The sequence below is a fragment of the Lutra lutra genome, chromosome 15 (genome assembly GCF_902655055.1).
Source record: "Lutra lutra chromosome 15, mLutLut1.2, whole genome shotgun sequence".
NCBI classification, from domain to species: Eukaryota; Metazoa; Chordata; class Mammalia; order Carnivora; family Mustelidae; genus Lutra; species Lutra lutra.
This window is the reverse complement of record NC_062292.1, coordinates 68,380,851-68,406,485: the sequence shown is the minus strand read 5'-3', so window position 1 is coordinate 68,406,485 and position 25,635 is coordinate 68,380,851. Positions and strand designations below refer to the sequence as shown.

The window sequence follows — 25,635 nt, the reverse complement described above, 5'->3', positions numbered from 1 at the left end:
AGGGTCGCTGTGTGCGTCTGCGTTCCGCCCACCCACAAGGACACCAAGGTGATGCCCTGTCGATGTCCTCAATGATGTGAAGATCCTGGGGCCATGGGATTTCAGGGGGCACTGAGACACCGGTTTCTGACGGTCAGAACATGGCAAGCTGCAGGCCCTGAGCCAGCCTGCGACACCCCAGCCCCGAACAGCCCAGGCCCCGCCGCCCCCACCTGAGCCCGCCGAGGTCGGCCTGACCTGCTGCATCTGCTGCTGGAGGCGCCCCCTCTGTGCCGGGTCCAGAGTCAGCGTCTGACGGACCTTCTCCGCCGGTGGCTGCGCACGCTCCACCTCGGGCACCTGCCGGCCCGACGCCTTCCGCAGCTTCAGCTGCTCCAGCTGCTCCTTCACCGTGCGGTGCTGCTCGTTCAGCAGGTTGGCCAGCGGCTCCTCGAACCTGCCCAGCGGGAAGACGACCGAACACGGACGTTTCCCTTGGCTCGTCAAACGCCCAGCTGCCCCGATGGAGCGCTGAGTCCTGCATGCGCCCACCTCCTGCGAACCGCACATCCCACCCGAGCCAACGAGCGCCAGGCCTACCCAGTCTCTCCCCAGAGCCGTCGGCACTAACCCAAGTAAGACAGCTCTGGACCGCACGGCCCCACTTTCCACCACCGTCCTCTGAGCAACAGGCCGACGGAGCAGAGGTCACACAGCACTCCAGGAACAGAGCCGTCTGGGCAACAACGCAGTCAAAGAGCCAAGTGGAAGAACTCACCACCCTCGGGTCCCGCTGACACCCACGTGCCCCTGAAACATGTTTCTAGCGGTGACACCAAACCTTCTCCAAGTCTAGCATCTGTTCCCTAATCCCCTCAGGCCCTCCCCGCCCCCAGGTACAGCTTCTGCCCTCCTGCCACTCCATCCACCTAGGGTGCCCTGCCTTCCTTTCTTAAAGAGTCAGAGACCTGGTATGAAGCAAGAAAGGGACACACTGAGCCACAGGACAGCTGGACGGGACAACGAGAAGCTGCCCCCACCACCAGGAATACACCCTCTTGCAGCCCCCCAGGCCCATCCCTCCTTTCAGCTGTCTAACCCACCTGCCCACCCCTGCCTCCAGGGAGAGACCAGCCAGTGCTGAAGCAGGTATCCACAGACCCCACTGGCAGGATGAAGGGCGAGCTGACACCCTACGCAATCAGGACGAAACCAGCTCGAACAGGTGCGACCGGTGGGGTACCCTCCTGCACGAAAGCCTCCAGACTGTACGGACAGTTAAACAATGACTTTCCTACAGCCTCTGCAGATAAAAGTTCTGGGTCCATTTAAGCATTTACTGAGAGTATGGACAAGTGCAGGGTAAAAACCTGAACACAAGGACAGTCCTCTGTACGACGTGTACTGAGAACGGAAAACTCTCAAACATCTGTGCTCCTCGAAGGGCAACTGAGAAACAGAAACACTGAGAAAGCAGACAAAGCCCAAACTGCCTGCCCCTGCTGTTACGGAGCATTTCCGAGTGGGCTGATAAGAGGGGCACAGAGAGCCCACTTTCCCCACGAGATCTTACTTAGTTAAAGACTAAACCAGGCTTGCGGCCCCTGCAGATGAACCAAACCCATGCCAGGGACAGCTGACGGTCAACCAGGCCTTTAATGTAATTCTCGAATTCCCAAATCCGAAGCCCCACACATAGCTCATCAGTGGCGCTGACGCGCGTTTCCAGGCAAACTGCGCACTAGGGCCTGCAGGAAGTGAGTCAAATAAAGACTCCGAAATCTTGAAACTGTTTCCCCCAAAAAGTAAGCATGGGAGGCGACGGTGTTAACTCGATGGGGGTCCCGTTCCCAATGTTTACCTGCATCAAATCACCAGGGAGCACTTGATGTCTTACAACTTGTCAATTATACCCCAATAAAGCCCAAACACAACAAGACGGGGCAGTGGGATCCTGAAACCCTGCGTGGTCCCATCCCGGGGTTTCCCAGAGTGCGGTGCAAGCCGCCCTCCCCACTGTTAGGCAGCGGTTGGCCCCTTGTCTCTACCACAGGCACGTCTGCGGCTCTGTGGGCGGAAGGGACCGTGAAAACATGGGACGAGCGGGGCCCGTGGGCCTCTGCGCTCTGCTCTGCTCCACACCCACACAGAGCGTCCCCTGCCCACCGGCCCCCCAGTCCCTCCTGCAGGCCTGCCGCCGCTTAGGGTGGCTCCCCGTCCGCTGAAGCACACGTGCGTTCTACAAAGCCGTCGCACAAACAGCGAGCACTGGGGCCTGCACCGTCTGTGGGGAGAAAGGAGGCCCAGCTTTGCCGGAGGGGGCGGCCGTGCCTCGGTGGCAGAGGGCACTCTCACGGGCGGCTCAGCCGCCCCCAGCCGATCAGCAGGCTTCCCATAGCATCCACCCAATGCCGGCAGCCAGCAAGGAGAACAAAGGGCCACACGGTGCTGGCGGCAGGGGCGGTTGCTGTGGCTGGCCACAGGGTCCTCGCGCCTCTCCAGCACCAGTCACCCGGAGAAGCTTCTGCGGACGCCAGCTCCTGCTCTCTCCCCCTTCCCAAACAGACACAGCCCGGGCTGCTGCTGCACTGCCCCACGACAGGGAGGCTTGTTCCCAGGACACCCACCCCCCCCCGCCGGGCTGCGCGGCCCTCCCACAGCGACCGCGGACGCCCAGCGACGACGGGGACTTGTGAGGAGTGAGGGGACACGCGCTCCCCCGTTCTGCAGCTCCACGCATCTGGCTGGCCTACCGCAGGGCTTGCGGGGTGTTGAAGCTCGGCCGGGGATCAGCCGCGCGCTCCTCCTCCTCCGGGCCGTCATCTTCCACGTTGGAGAGTCCCATCTCGTCCTGGAACTGAGGGCACAGGGGAAGGAGGGTGATCCTGGAGAAGAGGGCATGTAGAGGTCCCCCCCAGCAATGAACAGGGAAAGCGAAGACTACAGTCTCCAGGGTGCTAACGACACTGGCACCCAGAACGAGCTCCCGCCAGAACTTCCCCACGTCGGGGCACCCGCGGTCCTGCACACGGCTGGCTGGCCGCTGGCCAGGAACAAAGTCTCTCGGTCAGCCACTGGCAATGGCAAGGACAGAGCAGAGAGAGCTCAGAATGGTCAGAAAGAGTGTTCGAGAGACAAGGCTATGAGAACGGTACCTATCTGTGCCCAGAATAATCTAAAACCTATTCTGCAATCTTTACGGATGCACCAAATGATGGTTGCGGAAGCCATCCAGAGTGCACGAGGAACTCTGTACTAAGAACACCCTGCCCATGGACAGCCAAGTTGTCAGTGAGCAAAACCCCCTCCCACGACACCCGCTCCCGAGGGGGCTGAAGGTGGACTGGCTTGGCCAAACCAGCCTGGCGGGGGGCAGGACGCGGAGCCCGTGGGAGGAGCCACACACTCTGTGGCGCCACTTACAGTTTCGAAGAGCTCTTCCATCAGCTCGTTCACCTCCTTCTCTGAAAAGAAGCCAAACGGTGCAGTTGGTCCAGGTGGGTCTCCGTTCCCACGGGTAGGGTTCCACAGAGACACTGTGTCTTGTTTCCAGCAAGACATGGGATGAAACCCTCACATCTGTCTGTCATTCAAACACATTCACTGACTCCCAGCTGTGCCTCAGGCGCTGTTCTAGATGCTGGGGACACGTGACAGAGCTAACAGTCTCACAGGGCACCCAGGTGGCTCAGTCGGTTCAGTATCTGACTCTTGATTTCAGCTTGGGTCATGATCTCAGGGTAAGGAGATCGGGCCCCATACTGGGCTTTGCGCTGGGCATGGAATCTGCTTAGGGCTCTCTCTCTCTCTCCTCTCTCTGCCCCTCCTCACCCCTTCACCAGGATCCCTATTCTACAAAAAACAAAAACAAAAACTAACCGACTCACTTTGTAGAAGCTACAGTTCCAACAAGGAGACATATAGGAAACGTGACCTGGGTAATTTCACAGTAAGTATAATTCACAGTTTGCTGGCCTGGCCTACTGAACGGAGTCACAAGAGAAGTCCCAGCGGCCCCGTCTTTGGACCCGAACTATAAAGCAGCCCCATCAGTGACTGAGAAGACCCAGAAAACACAGTTACCAAATCTGTAAATCGTATAAAGTGGAAAGGGATTGCTACACCAACTGATGACAGACTCAAAATTTCGTGTTTGTTCAAATTACTGGGATGAAACTCAGTGGGACAAATTTAAAGTCTTACATTAAGAATTTTTTTTTAGGGGCGCCTGGGTGGCTCAGTGGGTTAAGCCGCTGCCTTCGGCTCGGGTCATGATCTCTGGGTCCTGGGATCGAGCCCCACATCGGGCTCTCTGCTCGGAGGGGAGCCTGCTTCCTCCTCTCTCTCTCCGCCTGCCTCTCTGCCTGCTTGTGATCTCTCTCTGTCAAATAAATAAATAAAATCTTTAAAAAAAAAAAAAAAAAAGAATTTTTTTTAAATCAGTTTAAGTGCACAAAAACATGAAATGGCTCAAAAAAGTCTGAAAAAGATCGGACTGTTTTGGTGACCTCAAGTTCAGCGTGACACAGGAAGTCCCCAGGGAGGCAAGCGTGTCGCGGAGCTAGCAGAGTCTCAGACCGCGCCCAGACGCCCAGACGCGTCTGTGATCTCTTCTGCAAAAGCCCTTTTTTTTTTTTTTTAAGATTTTTTTATTTATTTATTTGACAGAGAGATCACAAGTAGGCAGAGAGGCAGGCAGAGAGAGAGGAGGAAGCAGGCTCCCTGCTGAGCAGAGAGCCCGATGCGGGGCTCGATCCCAGGACCCTGAGATCATGGCCTGAGCCGAAGGCAGCGGCCTAACCCGCTGAGCCACCCAGGCGCCCCTGCAAAAACCCTTCTTTTTTTTTTTTTAAGATTTTATTTATTTATTTGAGAGAGAGACAGTGAGAGAGAGCATGAGTGAGGAGAAGGTCAGAGGGAGAAGCAGACTCCCCATGGAGCTGGGAGCCCGATGTGGGACTCGATCCCGGGACTCCGGGATCACGACCTGAGCCGAAGGCAGTCGTCCAACCAACTGAGCCACCCAGGCGTCCCTGCAAAAGCCCTTCTTAAAAGGGCATTAAAAAGCTAAAACTGGGGGCACCTGGGTGGCTCAGTGGGTTAAGCCACTGACTTTGGCTCGGGTCATGGTCTCAGGGTCCTGGGTTCGAGCCCCACATCGGGCTTTCTGCTCAGCAGGGAGCCTGCTTCCTCCTCTCTCTCTGCCTGCCTCTCTGCTTACTTGTGATTTCTCTCTGTCAAATAAATAAATAAAATCTTAAAAAAAAAAAAAAAAGCTAAAACTGAAATGCTGGTGAAGATGTGGAGCACATGAAATTCTGATGAGAAGGTAAACGGAGGAAATTCACTTTGGAAAAAATCTGACCATTTCTTCAAACACTAAGCATACACCTGCCCTGACCAGTGATTCCTTGATGGCCGCCCCCAGAGGAAAGAAGCATTTGGCCAGGGAAGGTCTGCCCATGAACGTTCAGCACAGCTTCATTCACGACGGGCAAAAATTAGCAACACCCAGGTGTCCATTAACAGCTGAGAATGGATTTTTGAAAGAAAAAACTAGTGTACTTATACCATGGACTCCCACCCAGCAATAAGAGGGGAAAAGCAACGAGACACACCTCCACAGCTTTACGCTGAAAGAAGGTTTACGCAAGACAGCGCACACCGTGATTCCACCGACATCAAGCTCTGCGACAGGCAAATCTAATCTGTTACCAAAAAAACAAGCGAACCGCGGATGTCTCGGGGAGGACGGTGAGGGGAATGATTGAGAAGGGGTCCGAGGGAGCTTTCCGGGGTGAGAGCTCCATATCCGGGGCCCTGGGGGCCCACTGGGGCCGGGTACGCGGGTGGAAGCACACCAAACCTCACTAAATGGTTCACTGTAAGTGTGTCTAACACACTGTGCAGAAAGTTACCTGAAAAGAGACACTCTTGATAAATACTGGGCCCGAATGAATGATATGCAAACGCAGAAGGTCTGGGAGGGAGTGTGTTGCTCTCTACAGCCCACTCTGAAACGCATGAGAAAACCCACGCAGACTCACGGCCTGGACAGAGAGCTGGGTGAACAGCTGCGCGGTCAAGCAAACAGACCAGAACGGACAGGAACTGACGGGGGATGTGGGTATTCAGGGTACAATGCTTTCAACTTTGCTATGAATTTTAGAAGTTCCATAAAACATGTATTGGGGGGGGCGCCTGGATGGCTCAGCCGGTTAAGCCTCTGCCTTCGGCTCAGGTCATGATCTCAGGGTCCTGGGATCGAGTCCCGCATCGGGCTCTCTGCTCAGCGGGGAACCTGCTTCCTCCCCTCTCTCTCTCTACCTGCCTCTCTGCCTACTTGTGATCTCTCTCTGTCAAATAAATAAAAATCTTTTATAAATAAATAAATAAATAAAGTATTGGGAGAAAAGCTTCTAAAAAACTAAAGGCCAGGGCTCCTGGCTGGCTCAGTCAGTTAGGAACCTACTTGATCCCAGCTCAGGTCTTGATCTCAGGGTCGTGTGTGCAAGCCCCACACTGAGTTTCCACACTGAGCGTGGAGCCTACTTAACTAAATTTAAGTAAAAAAATAAAGGCCAAAAATCCAGAGGATGGTGGCTGGGGTAGTGAGAGGTCTGGGAACTGCTGCATTTGGAAAACTGAAGCAACTTGTGTGTTTGAGCACAGCAAATAAAAACGCAGGAAAAGAAACATCTTTTACTGTGCACACTGGCAAGCAAACTGCATTTTCCAGCAACAAAGGAGAAGCAGGAATATAACAGGTCCACGCAGATTCAGTAAGGGAAATGTTGGTTGAGGAGGTGCTCCACAATGAGGACATGCCGCCCTTGGGACTGAGGAGGCCCCGGCCCTGGAGGTCACCCAGCCACAGAGAAGCTGCACACAAATTCCTCAAGCGGGAGGAAAACACATGACCCCAGGAAGCTTTCCAAACTCTGAGTTTCTACGCTTTTTTTTTATTTTTAAATTTTGTGACCCACGTAAGTTTAAGTCTCTCACAGGGCCAATGTGGTGACACCAGACATGCGTGGACGAGGGGTAGGAACAAAACTGGAATTCCATCCCAGTTCTTTTTTTTTTTTTTTTTTTTAAAGATTTTATTTATTTATTTGAGAGAGAGTGAGAGAGAGCATGAGTGAGGAGAAGGTCAGAGAGAGAAGCAGACTCCCTGCGGAGCTGGGAGCCCGACGTAGGACTCGATCCCGGGACTCCAGGATCATGACCTGAGCTGAAAGCAGTCGTCCAACCAACTGAGCCACCCAGGCGTCCCTCCATCCCAGTTCTTACGTACCATCATGGAACCCTATGACAAGGAAGGACGGTCCTTCAGTCAGGCATCCCAGAAAAGGTCCCTATCTGCCTGGCCAAATCCCGACCGCAGGCCGCATCAGCACGAACGCCCGGAGAAGCTTGCAGGCCGGGGGAAGACGGACAGGACGGACAGGACAGACAGGGCCTGAGCAACCAGGAGAGAGGCGGGCACTAGGAGAACACATCAACCAGTGTGGAGTGCAAAAACTGCGCTAACCGGGGACGGTCTTGCTGAGCAGCTCTGTGTAACGTGAAGAAGGAGACAGACAGGGAAGGCAAGTGCACTCCGGGCCAGGAGCCAGGCCCAGACAGGGCCGACCTCCCCACTTCCAGCGCGGATGCTGCAACACCAGCATTGGTGGAGCAGGTGCCCCATCAAAGCACCTTCCCTCGGCTTCCGACACTAGACTTGTGGGTGTTCAGACTCCCTAGACCCTGCACAGCATTCGCACAGCCGAAATCCTCAAATCTTTTCGTCATACACTGATTCCCTTCAACACTTCCTCTAACCCAAATCGTCCCAACACAGCAAATAAGGGAAAATCTTCATAGAAGAAAAGGCATTCTCATTCCAAAAAGAAGACCAAAGAGGAAATGAAGCAACAGACTAGAATGACGGTCCCAGGGGATCGAGCTTGCACAAGTCTGTCCACCTGCACGGCCGTGCTGGTCAGGTCCGTAACAGCGTGTCTGGGCACCTGTAAAGCTTCCCCCACGACCTGCTCAAGAGCCCACAGCTCGGCCTCACGTGCTACGTGTAACAGTGCAGCTCAGGCTCACGCACACGCTCGATGAAAGCCAGTGCTGCCCGGGGCGCCAGGGGGCTCAGTGGGTTAAAGCCTCTGCCTTCGGCTCGGGTCATGATCTCAGGGTCCTGGGATCAAGCCTTGCCTCGGGCTCCCTGCTCAGCGGAGGGTCTGCTTGTCCTGCTCCCTCTGATGCTCCCCCACGCTCATGTGTGAGTGCTCTGTCTTGGATAAATAAAATGTTTAAAAAATAAAAAAAATTAATACCTTCTGAAATATGTATTTTCTATCACTGGCAACATAGCCAGTAAAATAATTTTTTAAACAAATAACTTGAACCGAGTCAGGTCACTGAACTGTCTTCCATGCTTCCAATCTTGCTCTCTTTACCCATCAAATGGATACGTTAAAGTGCTGTTAAACCAACGTAGTATTGCCAAAATTCACATTAGTTCCTATTAATTTCATGTCAAAAACTCTGAGCTCTTTTGACAGATGAAGACTCAAATTCAAGGCTCTCCAGGATCTGAACACTGCTTGCCTTCCGCACCACCGCACACTCACAGCTCTATAACCAAACGGCTCACCCTTTCCCAAGCGCGATACTATTCTCCCGCACGTCCGTGCTCACTGGGTGCTCTTCTACCTATCTGTAATATCCACCTGTCTCCATTCACCCCAAATTTCGTCTCTTTCAAGGATTTTATTTGTAAGTCATCTCTACACCCAACGTGGGGCTCAAACTCACAACCCCGAGATCAAGAGTCGCGCAGTCTACCGACGGAGCCAGCCAGGCGCCCCTCCCCCCAAATTTCTTATTCCTCCTTCAAAACGGAGATAAAACATCTCATCATGTGAGTCCTTCCCCAGCCCACCCACCCTACGTCCACCACCCACTGGGAGATTAAACCCTCTTTTAGGCCACTGGGCACCTTATGCACAAGCCATCGTAGCCCCTATCACTTTGCAACATAACTTCATCTGTCTCCCCTACTCGGGCCAAGGTCCTATGGGGTGCAGGCCATGCCTTATTCATTCTGGGATCACAGATGCGACCCCCGCCAGACCCCAGACTCAGGGCAGGACACGGAGCCGTACGTGGAGAACGAACAGGCTTCGAGACTCAGGCGTAAATCCAAAGAGCTACACAAAGAAACGGTACGACAAGCCTCGGTGTCCCCCTCAGAGGGGCTGCGAGTGTCGGCCTGCACAGTCCGCCCAGTAGGCGGCAGATGCGGGGGTGACGAGATGGCCTCGTGGGAGCAGACTCACTGGTGATCCTCACGGCGCGGTCGGTGCGGAAGTCCTCCGTGTCGGGCTCGTCCAGGTCCTCCAGGAAGTTATACTCGGGGTCGTCGTCGTCATCGGCCTCATCTAGGAAACAAGGACTTCGGACACTTACTCCCCTCTCGGAACTCCTCGGGTGAAAATGTAAGATTTTCAGCTAAGACTGTTCCACTCAAGTTTTTAAAGAACTTTTTCTCCCCAGTCTGCTCGCCCAGCTCATTTCCCACAGCTGACACATCCCACCCAGTCTCGCCCGTAAGCCAAGTTCTCTCCTTCCTGCAGAGAAGACCTAAGTCTGCCAAAATGCAGCAAAAGCCAGAGAACTGAACACGTCATTTATCTCGGTGGCCCCACCTGCACTACTGCACCTCGTGAAAACAACGCTGCTGGAAAACCATGTGTACAAAGGCGCGGACAGTGAAGGAAAGGTGACCCTAATTCCCAACAACTTGGGAATGGCTCGAATTCTGGCGCCGGAGCCTGAGACAGGACACACAGCGTAAAACGTGCACAGGTGGGACCCGCGTACAACCCAACTGAAAACAAACATGGCAACCCTCAGCATGAGGAGGTACCTCCCTCCCCACAGTGAAACTCAGAAATATCTAAAAATACACAAAAGTACTGAACACTTGGTACGTCAGGGCCAGAACGAGGGCTGTTCCTCTAACGCTGGTGCTATGACTCCTAGGTAAAAAACTGTGAGGGAGTCACTGAATTACAGAATTGTTACATTATCAGGTGATGGATGTTACGAAGTCCCGGACAACTGCAGGCAAGTGCTATCTGGAGGAACATTCCAGGCTGGCGGAAATGTCTGTGCTCGCCTGGCTCAGTCACGGCAGCTCCTGGCGACAGGTGGCACCTGAGAGCTCGGAATGGGTGAGGACAACCGAGGGGCTGAATTAAAACAAGAAACGGGCGCCTGGCGGCTCAGCTGGAGAAGCGTCTGTCTTCGCTCAGGTCAGGACTCTCTTGTCCTCGGACCAAGACCCGCATCAGGCACGCGGCTCAGCAGGGGGCCTGCTTCTTCTCTGCCCCTCCCCCTGCTTGTGCGCTCGCTGTCTCTCAAATAAATTAATAAAAATCTTTAAAAAAAAACAGAAGAGAAGAAAAAAAACTGCCACACAGAAATAACTAAATTCCTCACTAGTATGTAGCCACTGCACAGGAGACGTGGTCTCTATGTGTCACCGTGGAAAACTGACTCTACCGTTAAGTCAAAGAAGCAAGTTGCAGACGCGGAACGATGCACACACACGGTTCCTCCCGTGGACAAGAGTACTGAGGTGAGGACGTATTTACCTAAATACACAGCAGATCACTATGAAGCATTAACTATGAGTATTTTCCTCTCTGTATCCTTCCATAGTATTTCCATTTTTTGTAATAAATGAGTATCTTCATTAAAAATAAAAATATATACACACAATTTTGATTCATAATCACTGGGACGTCTGTCCAGTTCAGCCCCTATCTAACCTGATTCCTCACCCACATTTATACTCAAGTTATAACACGTTAATTTGTGCCGTGTATAATGCAGCTATTTCAATGTCCGTCTTTTTCATCCATTTGTGCATTTATGCTCCCCATAAAGGTTCTTCAAACCCTCACGAAAGGAACCCTGTCTCCCCCACCCCTACAGCACCCTGGACATCGGCGTCTTCACAGCAAGCTCTGCACAGACGCGCTGAGGGGAGCGTGCCGGGTTCGGAGCCCCATCTGTTCGTGTGCGAGAACCACAGCAGACAGCTTCTGCCCACACCACACACGTGGGTCGGCCCTTATTCTCGGAGCACCTGTTTGCCACACACGTGGGAGAGTCATTCAGGAAGGTCCCTTCTGAGTTCTTAGCTTTTAACTCCTTGGTGGTGGAACCTGCCATCTCACTCCTGCCTGATGGTCGAGGTTGGCCGCCCCGCCGAGCTCCACTTGCTGTGCACCTCCAGATGCTCATTTTCAGTAGCGTGCGGGTCCCACGGCAGGAGAACACGCAGGAAGAGCCACGCAGGCAACAGGAGAGACCACAGTCGGCTGGCACGCGGCTCTGGCTCTCTGCGTGGCACTATTCCGTCTCCGCAGCACTCAGTAAGGTCAGCCGGTAGGTAGGACGGTCCACACCTTCCTACTCTACCACTCGTCTGTCCTGACATGGGAACAGCAGCAGCAAATGCGGACGAGTCTTACAGAAGGAGGGCTGTCCCCTCCCCACAAGCCCCACAAGCCGTCACCGCGCTTGCACAGCGCACCCTGACCGCACGCGCTCGCGCCTCCCCAGGCCAGCAGCTCCCGGTATTTAGGACGCAGCAGGATGGGATCCCTACGTCACAGCCCCGAGGACTCTGACTCAGCGACGGGTGAGGCCTGGAACCCGTGCCGGTGACCATCACAAGCCCGCACGCCGCCACACACGACCGTGATTCAGGCTCTGGGGACAAAGCCAGGAGCAGCACTGCCTCCGGCTCCCAAACACCTGACAGCCAAGGCTCTGCCGGCCTTTCCTCCTCAACGACCACCGTCTCAGCTCCTTCAGCCACGCCGGTGGGAATCAGGGAAAATCAGGGGACGAGCTGCTGCCATCACGGATAAAGCTGTGAGGACCTGCCTTCGTTCTGGCCACTCCTGTGTCTTAGCTTGGACCTAAGGACAAAAGGAGGCAGAGCGTGCTGACGAAGGGTCACACCCATTCCACAAAGGCGCTCTGTCCCGGAGCCTTCCTTCAATGGCACACTGTCCGAGGGCAGTAAGTGGACTCGAATTCTAGCAGCATAACAAACTGATTCGGCAACACGGGGCAATGCAACAAAATTCTCGGAGACTTCTGTCCCTGGTCATGCCCTTCTGCAGAGACTCAGCCTTGGTGTCATGGAACGTGGGGTCGGTTGGTAGAAAAAGGCAGTGTCAATAAGCAAACATCAAGAGATTTATAAGTCCTGAAAAATACCTGTGATCCCTCCGGATCATGAAACTATCATGGTGGGGAGGGGCTGTCACAGTTCTCTTTATACGGTATTTGATTTCTCCCCACCGAGCCTGTGTTGTCCCTGTAGTTACAATGCAGACACTAGAAGACTCCTCGGAGGACATGGGCCCTCCTGGCACCTCCTCTCCTCGCCGGCACTGCTGTCAAACATCCTTCCGAGGTCCTGCTCAATTCCCACCTCTCGCGGAGCGGCCCCCGAGCCACCCTCTGCTGGAACACGGTCTCCCTCACGCCAAATGTTGCAGCTGCATTCACGCCGCCGTCATAGTCTAAGTTTGCTCAACTTCATTCATCTGAAATGCTCTGTGCATCTAACAATGGACCAGGCACATTCATGGGCATTTAATCTATGCCATAACGATGATGCTCCGTATCTCTCGTGACCTTAGCACCGTCTCGTAAAAGGAGAGCAGCCAACACTTGCTGAGCCACGGATCACGTAAGGAAAAGCTCCGTGATGTAGATTCAAGACTCACTCTGCTTCCTTCACTTCCGCTGACTCCCTCATGCCTGACCTGCGTGGACACTCATTCATTCCATCTCTCTCCACCGAAACCAGACCTCCTCTCGTTTTTCTGAAAGCGTGACTCTCCACCTGCGAATCGTACGTGGCTGTTCTTAGATGACTGGAAAAAGAGTAAGGATGTGCTCTGCTTGCATGCGATTCGAGTGTTTAAGAATGTGTGAGTCTTCCACAACACAGCTGAAAAGAACATTCTGGTCACTCTCCACTGAAAAGTCAAAAAGGATCAAGAACAAAATTTCCCCGATTCCATCAAAAGAATGTGACATCATCTGAAATGACTATAAACAAAGACAATCCCTCGCATCATGCAAATCCACAGAAGTTTATGACATCAAATGAGGCCGGATTCCCACTAAATACACACCAGATCCCCAACGACAACCATCCTAAGGTTTCTGTCACTAGATGGAAGTGGGGAGTCAGAGTTGCAGCCCAACACCACACGGGCTGCAGCAGGGAGAAACCAACGCTGCTCCTGCCTGAGCGAGGAATGTCTCCTGTCTGCCCCGCTTCTGGAGACGCCGTCGCTTCTGGAGACGCCATCGCGGCTTCCGAACGATGACTCCAGCCACGCTGCCCCCACGGGTGCCGCGCACCGCAGCACCGGCACACCCACAGCGTCCCCGGGCAGCACGTGCAGCACCGAGACCGCGGGCCTGTGACCGAGCCCAGCCCACGTGAGCTGTCCCTCTGGACTGTGAGGCGCAACCTATGGCTGCAAGTCCCGACGCGGAGACAGAGCAGGACCTCAACGGTGCGCCCAGGACCACAGGAAAACCACAGGCGTGAGGATGGAACCGACAGACAGAAAGGAGCACAGCCACCGGCTCCGGGGACGGAAGGAGGCCCTGCGACAGAGGGCTCTCCTGCCCTGCCCCAGGTCCGGCTCCGGGCAACTCGCAATGGGCCCAGCGGTGGCGTGGGCGTTAGGAGGACCCTAATGAGCGCGCTTCTCTGAGCGGTCCCTGCACGCTCAGTGAACACGGACAAAATCACACTTCAGCTTTTACCTTTCAGGGGACGATCCTTCGCATCCCAAAGACTCCCCAAAGGGCTCATGAGCAGCACCCCGAAAGGACGAGAGCCAGTGGTCCTGTGATAGCGACAGGTGCTGAGGACCGGGGCTACACTGTGGGGTGACTTCTCAAGTCATGTGTCGCACACTGGAAACTAACAGGACATGTGCCAACTGTCCTCAAAGAGGACAAGTGACGCAAAGGGAAGGGCACTTAACTACTGATTTAGAGCAAATTCCGAGTGACATAAATTAAACTCAGAGAACCGAGAATACCCCCTTCCTCTATGCTTCTGGCTATGAAAATTTTACAACAGAGATAGCGGACAGAGCAGGTAGAAAATGCCAAGACCCCACTTACCCTCGTTTCCCCACATCATCGTTCATGAGCCCCCCCAGCCACACCTTCCAGTCCTCGTCGTCTGCGGTATTGGGGTCATACATGTCTGGGGTGATGTCTGGAGCCCGGAGCTCTGCCTCTAGCTGCCCCAGGGGGAACGTCTTTCAGAGGCATCTTAGAGCGGGTTCGGAACGCATGAGGCTGTCGTCCATGGGCTTGCCGACAAAGAAGGGATAACACATGTCACTCATCAGCGCCTGGTTGCTTCCCGACTCGCCAAACCTCCCTCGGACCTGCACCCTTTCCTCCCTGCCTTAAATTCACGAGGTCTCCCCTCAAAAACTTGCGTTTCTAATTCTTTGAGAGACTTTAATGACAGCGATGTCAGTTTTTCAAAACCGCATCTCAGAAACGTCAGAGCAGCTTTTCAAGACACGATTTACATCATTTCATCCTTCTGAAGCGTATGGAGGAGTAACTCTTGCTGTACCCACAGAGCTGGGGGCCATCACCAGTATCCAACTCCAGGACATCTCTCCGCACCCCAACCCTGCTGGCGGTCGCTCCCACCCCCCCCTCCCTGTCCCTGACCAGCACTTGTCTCCCGGCTGTCTGCGGTCTGCTCAGGCTGGACGTTACACACGGGGACTCCTACAGGACATGACCTTTGTCTCTGGCTCTTTACTTAGCCTGATGCTTTCGGTTCACCGCGCAGGGCGGGCGTCCGCACCGAACTCCTCCTCACTGCGGGACGACACCCCTTTTACACTTTGGTGCAGGAAACCCGTGCTGTTTCCACTTCGGGAAAGCTTATTGTGCGGAGTGCCACCAATAACACCTGTGTACCTGCTGTGACCTGGGCATATGCATCGCATTCCCCAGGAGCCACACGGGAGCTGCATTAAACTCTGCAGAACCACCGACCCACCGGCCGTTCCACACCCCCAGCAGCAGTGCGGAGGCCCTCCGTTTCTCCACATCCCTGCCAACACTGCTGCTCTCCACCCTTTTTCTAATAACCAGCCTAGCGGGGGGAACTGCTACCTCGTACTTCCCACGTGCCATCCCCGGCGCCGAAGGTGGGCATGGTTTCCGCGCGCTCACGGCCCGGTGTGTGTCTTCTTCGGAGGAACGAACTACGCACAGCCTCTGCCCATTTCCGAATGGGCTTTTTGTTACTGGGTCATAAGCGTCATCATATGTTATGGGTACAAAGCCCATCACTCCTCTGCTTTCCTCTAAGAGTTTTCTACTTCGAGCTCTCATACTTAGGTCAATGACCTGTTCTGCATTAAGTTCCGTACTGGCGAGAGGCACAGGTACTTGTACTTTTGGATGTGGCGTTCCAGTTGTCCCGGCGCCATCTGCCGAGAAGACTACTGTGGCACCATGACTGGTTGTGGCATGCTTGTCCCAAAATCAGTCGGCCACACACGTAAAGGATTTACTTCTGGACCCTCGATTCTATGGCCACTGATCCACGGGACTAACCTTGTGCCAGTACCAACCTGTGTTCACCGCTACTATGACGCTGTGACAAACCCTGCAGGAAGCGGAGGCCCTCCGACTTGCTTTTTCAAGGTTGTTTTTAGCTATTCTGGTCCCTTGCGTCTCCGCGCGAATTCCAGGATAAGCCTATCAATTTCTGCCCCAAGAAGCAGCAGCTGGGATTTGGAGAGGGACGTGAGGAAGTCCTCCCTGGATGCCTGCGGCCTCCTCCTAACAGACTCCTGGGTTTCCTCCCTCGCTCTCTTCCAGAGTGCTGCCCACACCTCAACCACAGGAAGTGTTTAACGTCAATCAGAAACTATCACACAAAGCTTTTCAAAATGTGAAAATAAAATCTAAAACTCCTTACTGTGGTTCCTAAGACCCTCGTGACCCTAGCCCTGCCCAGCTCTCTGTCCTTACCACCCACTCTTCTCTCCCCCGGCCCAGGCATCCACTTGTTCTGGTCTCTCCCACACCTCAAAGCTGTTTCCCACCTCAGGGACTCTGGAGAGTGCTGTCTCCTCTGTACGGGACACTTTCCCCAGACCGTTTAGATGCAACGGCTCCTTCTATTCAGATCCTCAGCTCAAACATCACATCCTCAGAAGACTTTTTTTTTTTTAAGATAGGTATTTTTAATATCTCTACACCTCGACTATGGGGGCTTCGAAACTCACAAACACCAAGACCAAGGAGTCAGATGCTCCACTGGACTGAGCCAGCCCGGGCCGCGCTGCAGAGAGGCCGCTGCTGGATTTCCAGGGGAAGCACTGTGGGGGGCATTACCCGACTTCTCGGCTCTCATTTAGCTCATAGCACTGAACGCTACTGGAAATCATGTTTATGGCGTCTCTCTCTCTCTCTCCAACAGACTACAACCTCCAAGAGGAAAGACCTCTCTCTCGTACACTGCTATTCCCCAACTTCCATCACTTGACACGTGTACGTATAAATGGTTATACAAAACACTGTGACCCCCCAAACACTATTTACTCACCCCAAAGCAGGTGATTAGGTTAAATGACCCTTTCGAGGTGTTCCACTCACTATTCTCTTTTTAAATTTTCAGACAGACATATTTTTCATTAACCTACAAGACTGGTGGAGAAACCCTGAAACATTCAAACAAACTGGCTGAGATCCGGAAAGTCAGCAGCTGACAGTGACCAGAGTCGCGACTTTTCAAGCAAGAATAAGCAATGAATGCTAAAACTGGTGGGCAGAAAGATGTCTGGCCTCAAAGGATATCTCCCTGAGATACATATTAGTGAGTTTAACAAGGAAAAATAGCATCAGGATGAGGAAATCAAGCAGACACCACCATAACCATGAGATCCCAATTCACACAACAGTGCCACGTGCCTCCTGATGTGATGCACGGGGAAGGACGTGTCGATTCCGGGGTGTCTGTGAGGATGTCAGCTGAGTCTAACTATGAATACCAGAAAAACCTAAGCTGAGAAACATTCTGTAAAATAGCCGTCTATACAGATCAAAAATGTCGAGGTTATGAAAGACAAACACTGAGAAACTGTTCCAGATTAAAGGACACCACAAGGGCGCCAGGCCGGCTCACGCAGAAGAGCGTGGGACTCTTGATCTCGGGGTTGTGAGCTGGAGCCCCACCCTGGGCGCAGAAACTACTTAAAAACAAACAACAACAACAACAAACATGCTAGGAGACAAGACCTTAAGTGTGGTCCTGGACTGGGTCCCGCAACAGGGGAAAATGTTTCTTTTTCTATAAAAAGCACGACTGGGACAACTGGTAAAATCTAAGGGCCTTTACTAGATTAGATCCTACAACTTCTTTTCATAACGGAACGTCCTCATTTTTAGAAAGTCAATTCTAAACTGTCTAGACCATAACATGCTGTGAAGGGACGCAGGTCAACAGGCAGGTGTACAGGGAAGCAGCCGGGAGTAACAAGGCAGCCACAGCAGAGGCTATGCTCCGGGGGACCCGGTGCAGGCTGTTCCCCTATGCCACATTTTCAAAAGCTGTCCACGGAGTTGCAGGTCTCCAAACACAACCACACAAACCAAACAGCACCGAGGACCTGCACTGCGGGCGCTCACTTGTCTGACACATTTCAGCGTCTGCCCATCTCCCTTCCCAGCCCGCGCAGCAGCGACACTGCCCCGTGTGACCTGAGGAGGGAGGCAGTGGCGCTGTTTACCTGGAAGGAGTCCATGCAGACGGGGCCAGAAGCCAGCTCCTCGTCCACGGCGTGCAGCTTCTCCATGAAAGTACTGTCCCTGCTCTGCTTGGGCTTCGGGGGCGGCGGGGGCCCCATGGGCACAACTTCAGCACTGATGTGCCTGACGGCAGGTGTGCTGACTTTCTCGGCCTGATCACAAGAGGCAACTAGGTTAAAAATGAAAGGGAGGGAGGAAGGAGAAGAGACAGAGGAGGAGGAAAAAAGGAAAAAAAAAAAACACAAAAAACAACACAGCAGGAAGACAGGGGCACATCTTTCCTATACCAGGGATCTTCCTCTTCCTCTTCCTGCCCAGACAGAGCTCCAGAAAAACAAAGCACAGACAAGTATATTCATCTAATTAGGTTCCATCTTCTTTCCAGTGTAGCCAACAGGATGCTACTTAGGTTACCGAGAGAGGGAGATCTAGTAAAAATGGCTTCAGGACAATATTAAAAAGAAGACAGAGTGCGGGGGGCGCCTGGGCAGCTCAGCCGTTAAGCCTCTGCCTTTGGCTCAGGTCATGACCCCATAGTCCTAGGATGGAGTCCCGCATCGGGCTCCTCCTTCTCCCTCTCCCCCTCCTTGTTTCCTCTCTCACTCTGTCTCTCTCTGTCAAATAAATAAATACAATCTTAAAAAAAAAAAAAAAAGACGACAAAGGTAGAAAAGAAGCCGTTCGTCACTCATGTTGGCCCCCCAGTGAGAACGCAGAAAAGCGCTCTCCCTTCGACGAGTCCCACTTTTCCTGCCAACTGTTCACTCACTTAAAGGACTTTGTTTTGTTTTAATTTAACTTACTTATTTACTGAGAGCACATGAGAACATGCACTAGCAGCGGGAGGGGCGGGGAAGAGACTCTCAAGCAGACTCAGAGCTCCGCGCAGAGCCTGACACTGCCTCGATCTCACATCCCTGAGATCATGACTTGGGCTGAAACCAAGAGTCAGACACTTCCCTGAATGGGCCAGCCAGGCACCCCAACGTAAAGGACTTTGAAACCTGAACGGTCAGAACCAGGCACAAGGACCCGGAAGATGCCGGCATGAATAGTGATCTTGAATCCTGGCGGCTCGGCCTCACCAGGCACGGCCAGCCTGCTCCGGCCACCTGTCCCCAATCTCCCCTGCACCACGCAGACTCACCTCTGACAGCACGCCCGCCTCCTCATCGGTCTCGGTCATCTCGGAAGACGGCCTCAACCTGGACTTCTTTGCCCCCCGTGGAGACGAGGCGGTACTCTCGACATCACTTTCCAACAAACTCTAAAAAACAAATCCGGTTCAGGTTTCCATTCCTGACCGCGCCTCATCCCACTGAATCGGATATCTCTCAAGAAAATGAACCAATTTAGTAAGAGAAAATAAAAGTAAAATAGAAGTTTAATATTGTGAGGGGAGCAGAGATCAGATCGTCCTCCTCATCACAAGTGCAAGACAGGGGCACCTGGGTGGCTCAGTGGGTTAGCCTCTGCCTTCAGCTCAGGTCATATCAGGGCTCTGAGATCGAGCCCCGCATCAGGCTCTCTGCTCCGTGGGGAGCTGCTTCCTCCCACTGCCACCCACCTCTCTGCCTACTTGTGATCTCTGTCTGTCAAAAAATAAATAATTTTTTTAAAAAAAGTGCAAGACAATGGTCTAAAATCCTTCTACCAACAAGTCAAATACACTAAGAAACAGAGTATCGCCCAGCAGTGAAAATGAGCAAAGGGCAGCCCATAAGCAACAGTATCTACAAACCCCAAAGGAATAATGAGGAAACAAAGAGAACAAAAAAGCCAGACACAAGTATGCACCTCGTGAGGTTCAGAACCAGTACAAAACTGGACTAGGGTGTGTCGTGCTGCGTCCCCAGGCGACAGAACTATAAAGAAAGAGCACAAGGGACGCGTTGGCTACACTATGTTAAGGCCTTTGGGGGACACTTCACGACCACTGGCCTCGTGATGACTTAGGCTGTATTTTTTAGTGTTTATGCTGGGCACAGATCTGTGCGTTACACATGGGTTCTAGCTCACAATGCAAAACATGAGATCATCGAAGAGGAAAAAACAGCTCTCGGTCGGTTTTAGGTGAAGAAACGAGGAGGAAGAAGAATGTGTCTCGCTCCTCTCTACAGACCAGGGCACAGCGCTAAGGAAGCCGTCCGGAGCCCCGTCCGTACGCGCGACCGACGCTCACAAGGGGCCACTGACCTCCTCGGCCGTCTCGTCCTCTTCCTCGTCCTCCGGCTGGTACTCCTCGTCGGAGGAGTCGTCCTCCTCCAGCTGGATGTCCACAAACTGAGGAGGCTACGTAAGGACAATCACAGAAAGAACTGAAGTCACGGGAAATACAAACCGTAGGTGTTTGAAAAATAAGAGGAAGAAAGAGCAGGAAAAAAAATCAACCTAGCGCCAAGAGTGGCCAGAGCCAGCGGGAAGAGGCACAGAGACCCCGAGCGGGAGCGGAACTGGAGAGCGGCAGAGTGGAGACCAGACCAAATTAAAACAAGAAGAAAGACCCCCCGAAAGTAACAAACAGAAAGGAGGTATGGGTTTCAAAACTGATAAAGTCTTTCTGGAAAAGAACAGGAATTACCTCTTCCAAGTTTACCTTAATTTCATTGGCCTTCTTAATGGGCGAAATATTCCATGTTGGAATTACCTACCAACAAAGAATGTAAATAATTACGTTCTCTTAGCGGAAAGAGATGGGTTTTCATTTTCACTTCCTCTTCCCCATCACAAAGAGCCACGGACCTAACGTGCGGCTGCGGTGAGGGAGGGATGAGTTACCCCTGAGGGGACACAGAAATATCTGTCAGAATTTGCCAGAGAAAAAGGAAAAAAGACTCTATTTCCATCACTAGCATTTCTGCCTTAACGCTAGTTAAGACTCTGTGTTATCCATAAATACAGAAAGTATCTGTCTTACCTACTTTATTATTCTTTTTTTTAATATAATTTTTCTAAGTAAACTCTACTCTCTCCATGAGGCTTGAACTCACAACTCCGAGATCAAGAGTCACACTCAACCCATGGAGCCAGCCAGGTGCCCCTGTCCTGCCTACTTTACATCACAACTTGTGTTCACGCAGAACAATGAACTTGAAAACTACCTGTAAACTGTAATCGTCCACACACCTAAGATATCATAGGAAACAGCAGCAATCAGGCAGCAGTATTTTCTTAATCAGTTATGTAAACCCATCTTAGTTTGCATCCTGACAGCCAGCCATGACCAGTTCTTACGGAAGCATTTAGGGGTGAAGTATCAACTTGTCCCCAACTTATTTTCAAATAGATACAGGAAAAATACAACGGATATAGAGCTACAAAGCAAATATGGCAAAATTTTAAAGATGTTAAATCTAAGTGGAATATAGATTCATTGTAAAATCATGACAACTTATATGTTTTAAAATAGCAGAGTTGGGGGGCGCCTGGGTGGCTCAGTCGGTTAAAAATCTGCCTTCTGCTCAGGTCATGGTCCTGGGGTTCTGAGACCAAGCCCTGCATCGGGCTCCCTGCTCAGCAGACAGCCTGCTTGTCCCTCTCCCTCTGTCTGCCACTCTCCCCTCTCCATCTGTTCTTTAAAATACTTTATTTATTTACTTGACAGAGAGAGAGAGTGTGCGCACAAGCAGAGGAAGAGGCAGAGGGGAAGCAGGCAGAGGGGAAGCAGGCAGAGGGGGAAGCAGGCAGAGGGGAAGCAGGCAGGGGGGAAGCAGGCAGAGGGGAAGCAGGCAGAGGGGAAGCAGGCAGGGGGGAAGCAGGCAGGGGGGAAGCAGGCAGAGGGGAAGCAGGCAGAGGGGAAGCAGGCAGAGGGGAAGCAGGCAGGGGGGAAGCAGGCAGAGGGGAAGCAGGCAGAGGGGAAGCAGGCAGGGGGGAAGCAGGCAGGGGGGAAGCAGGCAGGGGGGAAGCAGGCAGAGGGGAAGCAGGCAGAGGGGAAGCAGGCTCCGCGCTGAGCAAAGGAGCCCGATGTTGAGCTCCATCCCAGGAGCCCAGGACCGTGGCCTGACCTGAAGGTAGATGCTTAATGAGAGAGCCACCCAGGTGCCCCTAAATAAATAAAATCTTTTTAAAAAATTTTATTTATTTATTTGATACAGAACAAGAGTGAAAGAGAGAGGGAGTGGACACAAGCTCCAGGAACAGAAGGCAAAGAGAGCAGAGTCCCTGCCAAGCAGGGAGCCTAATGTGAAGCTCGATCCCAGGACTCCGGGATCATGACCGGAGCCAAAGGCAGAAGCTTAACCAACTGAGCCAGCCAGGTGTCCCAACAGAAGATATCTTTTAAAAAATTAGTAAATAATAAAATAATAGAGTTGGGGTGAGACGTTTTTAAAGAACTTTTTTAAGGCTCTTATATGCTGCCGACAAAAAAAAAACGCCCCTGGAGTGTGTAACTCCTTGATCACTTAAGGTGACCCGAGTCCTGTGAATAAAATCCAACAGGCCACTGGGTTCCGTCTCCACAAGGAGCCTTAGGCTCCCCACCTGTCCTTCACCCCGCCCTGTTCCGGCTACTTCTCTCACTCCGCTGAGCCAGGCGCCATACAGGGTGAGGGGAATGATCTGATACCGGTCCACACCCCTTCCCATGTTTGCCTCCGAACCAGCCAGGTTCCCTATAGCCAAATCCACCAGGACAGGGAGCAGCAGCGTCTGGGACGGTGCTGAAGTCAGCCTACTGAGCATTAAGAAGTGAAGAGCGGGGGGGGGGGGGGGTCTAACCCTCCCTCCCCCACCTAAACTGTGGTCTTGGCCTGTCCAACTTCTCTGCATTCATTCATGGCTTGTCAGTACAATCCAGAGCCTGACCCGGATCTCTTTGTCTCCAGACCAAATATGGAATTATTGTTACTCGTAATCTGCATGTCAGGAGACTCACACAGCTTCGCCTCACTGACAGCTGCTTTCATCACAGCTACCACACGTGCTCATTTGGGAGGGTTACGTAATTCTGGAGAAAGATGAAATTTCACTCGAGGCAACCAGGCTGAGCCCACCGGACAAAAGAACACGACACAGCCGTCACAAAAAGCCAATGCTACTAGGCTGCACCGGGAGGAGGGCTGTGTCTGGAAGGACCCTAACTTTGGTCCGCACAGCTAACCCCCATCTGGGGCAGGAACTCCACGTCAAGCACACTCTTCAAAGGATATGGACAAACTAGGCACATTTGGAGAAAAGGATCAGGTTGGTGAATGTACTCATAGCCTTGTTCGTCACGTGAAGCCCAATAAAAAAAACTGGGGGACATTTAGCAACGAAAGAATATGAGAGAAAGACATACTAGGGGCGCCTGGGTGACTCAGTGGGTTAGAGCCTCTGCCTTCGGCTCGGGTCATGATCCCAGGGTCCTGGGATCGAGCCCCGCATCCAGCTCTCCACTTGGTGGGGGGTCTGCTTCCCCCTCTCTCTCTCTCTGCCTGCCTCTCTACCTACTTGTGATCTCTCTCTCTGTCAAATAAATAATAAAATCTTTAAAAAAAAAAAAAAGAAAGAAAAACACACTAATTTTCTTCTACTAGAGGAAAGGTCATGTGGAAGAGGAACAGGTTCATTTCTCCTATGGGGCTGCAGAGAACAGACCCGGACAAAGGGACAAAAACAACAACACACATTTGGGGTCCACTAGGGATATCTTTGTCACAATCAGAGATAAACCAGACCGCCTCTCGCCCATAGCCTGCCTGTGAAGGACACAGAACACAAACGGGACAGGCGCTTGCTGAGCAGGAAATAAATGGGTCCCAGCATCTGCGACAGAGTACTCCAGAAGCCTTCCTGTGGCTCTCATCCCCCGCTGTGTGCGGAACAAACACCTGCTGTTTCCAATAATGCATATTCCCGGGCCCTACTCCTGGGTCCTATTCCGGGTCTGAGCGGCACCAAGGAACACGCATTTTCAGTGAGCGCTTGTGAGAGACCCCACGCCAGGGTGACCTGATACAGTATCCCCTGGGACACACTTGGAAAAATACTCCTCTAAACCCTTTGCCACGTGTCCTCTGAACAGAAAGGCTGCTCTGGCTCAGGACTTCCAACTGTCTACCGGTCTACTGCGTGGACAGAACAGCAGGACATCCTTGACGACGGACGTAAGGAGGATGAGGGCTCTGGACGCTGCCTCCACTCATCTTTTACAGCTATTTCTTTGAAGGAGGCAAACCTAGGCTGTGATAAATCTTTCCTATATTTTTTTCCCCTGCAAATAACCTAGAATTACACTTTATTTACCAAATGAAAGGAAAAAAACAAAAACAAAAAACAACACCCACCACTCCTTTTTCCACCACTTCCTTCAGTTTCGAGCGTGTCATTTTGGGCTCCTGAGGCAGGGAAAATAAGAAGGAAACAGTAACAATCATCATGTGAATCCGGGGTTCCGCGACGCTAACTCTGCCCCCAGCCCGAGTGTTTACAGACTCCCGAGCAACCTCCGCGCTCGCCTGTCTACAGCAGCTCTGCCCCGAGCAGGGAGGGGAGCATCAACTACTCACGAACATCGGCATGTCCTCCGTCTCACTGATGGCTGCTCTCATCATCGCCACCACGTGCTCGTTTGTGATGACTTCCTGCAGAAAGATGAAATCCCACTCTATGCGACAAAGACGTGTTAACAAGATAACAGCCGCTTCCCTGCGCCTCCGCTGGATACGGAAATGGCTTCCGAGTGGGGGAAGGCCGGCTCTGGCCAGAAGCACCCAGGCCCAAGCTGCAACAGAGCAGGGAAGCCCGACGCCACAGCTACCAGAAGCAGGAGTGCAGGTGCGGGTAACTGACTCTACGCGTCTGGGAAACGGTAACCAGCAAGGAAGGTTCTGTAATCAGCCGTGCGGACACCCCTGCGTGCACAGCTTAGACTGTGCCCCAGGCATCCCTGCGGACCTCCGGGCCCACAGAAGAGCGCGCCCACTGCAACACTACTGCCTTCAGGCGCGCCAAACCGGCAAGGCAGCGGAGGAAGAGCGGACCGGTGTACCTGCCCGGGTCCTTCCGAGTGGCTGCTGAGTGCAGCGGGGCTGGGGCACGGGTACCTCCCAAAGTCAGCCAGTCCCACACTAGGAGCCCGGGAGCCCCGTGTCCCGCCCCCGCGCCCGGGCCGCCCGGCACGCACATGCAGGATGTTGCGCACGTTGACCGCGGTCAGGTTGTGCTGCTTGGCGCCGTCCTCCAGCGTGCGGTCCAGCGCAGCATCCAGCTTCAGGTCGCAAGCCCACGCCCCGCCCTCGGGACCCCGGCCGTCCCGCCTCCGCTTGGTGCCCTTTCTTGTTCTTCGCCTCTTCTCACTTTCTTGCTCACCTTGCTCTTCTGCAAATAAACCGAGAACACCATGAGACTGTCCAGACCGCGGCTCCCAGAACCCACCCCAGCAAGCCAACAGCGACAGAAAAGAGGCTGCCGGCCAGCTGGCCTTGGAAATGAAAGCGGCAGGTGCGGCGGCTACAGGCGGGGCGCGGCGGACAGCCCTCCACATGACCACAAGGACGGAGTTACTCCTGCGGACAACCCGAGGAGGCCGGGACTACTGCTTTTCCCATTGTACAGATGAAGAAACTGAGGCAGAGAGAGTAAGAAACTTTCCCAAGAGCTAGTAATGACAGAGACAGGCTCTGAAGCCTTGCTCTCCAGCCCTGGCATCCACAGTCCTAATGACTACCGTGTGCAGCCCAGATGATACACCAGAAACCCCGGCTTCGTGTCTCAGTGCTGGGCGACCCTGGCAGGAGTCTCATTTCCTTCTTCTGCAAATACAGA

The 25,635-nt window shown here is 53.0% G+C and overlaps 1 protein-coding gene across 1 annotated transcript in view; it reads right to left on the bottom strand.

Annotated features, from left to right (window-relative positions):
- GON4L (gon-4 like) overlaps nt 1-25,635 on the bottom strand; it is a 64,829-nt gene that overhangs the window by 20,667 nt on the left and 18,527 nt on the right. Inside the window, 14 exon segments of the mRNA XM_047704659.1 lie at nt 238-436; nt 2,733-2,836; nt 3,403-3,443; nt 9,315-9,430; nt 14,218-14,351; nt 14,353-14,393; nt 14,396-14,411; nt 17,868-18,038; nt 19,034-19,153; nt 20,083-20,178; nt 20,483-20,533; nt 24,156-24,206; nt 24,378-24,452; nt 24,995-25,188. Coding sequence (XP_047560615.1) covers nt 238-436; nt 2,733-2,836; nt 3,403-3,443; nt 9,315-9,430; nt 14,218-14,351; nt 14,353-14,393; nt 14,396-14,411; nt 17,868-18,038; nt 19,034-19,153; nt 20,083-20,178; nt 20,483-20,533; nt 24,156-24,206; nt 24,378-24,452; nt 24,995-25,188 — 1,409 coding nt within the window.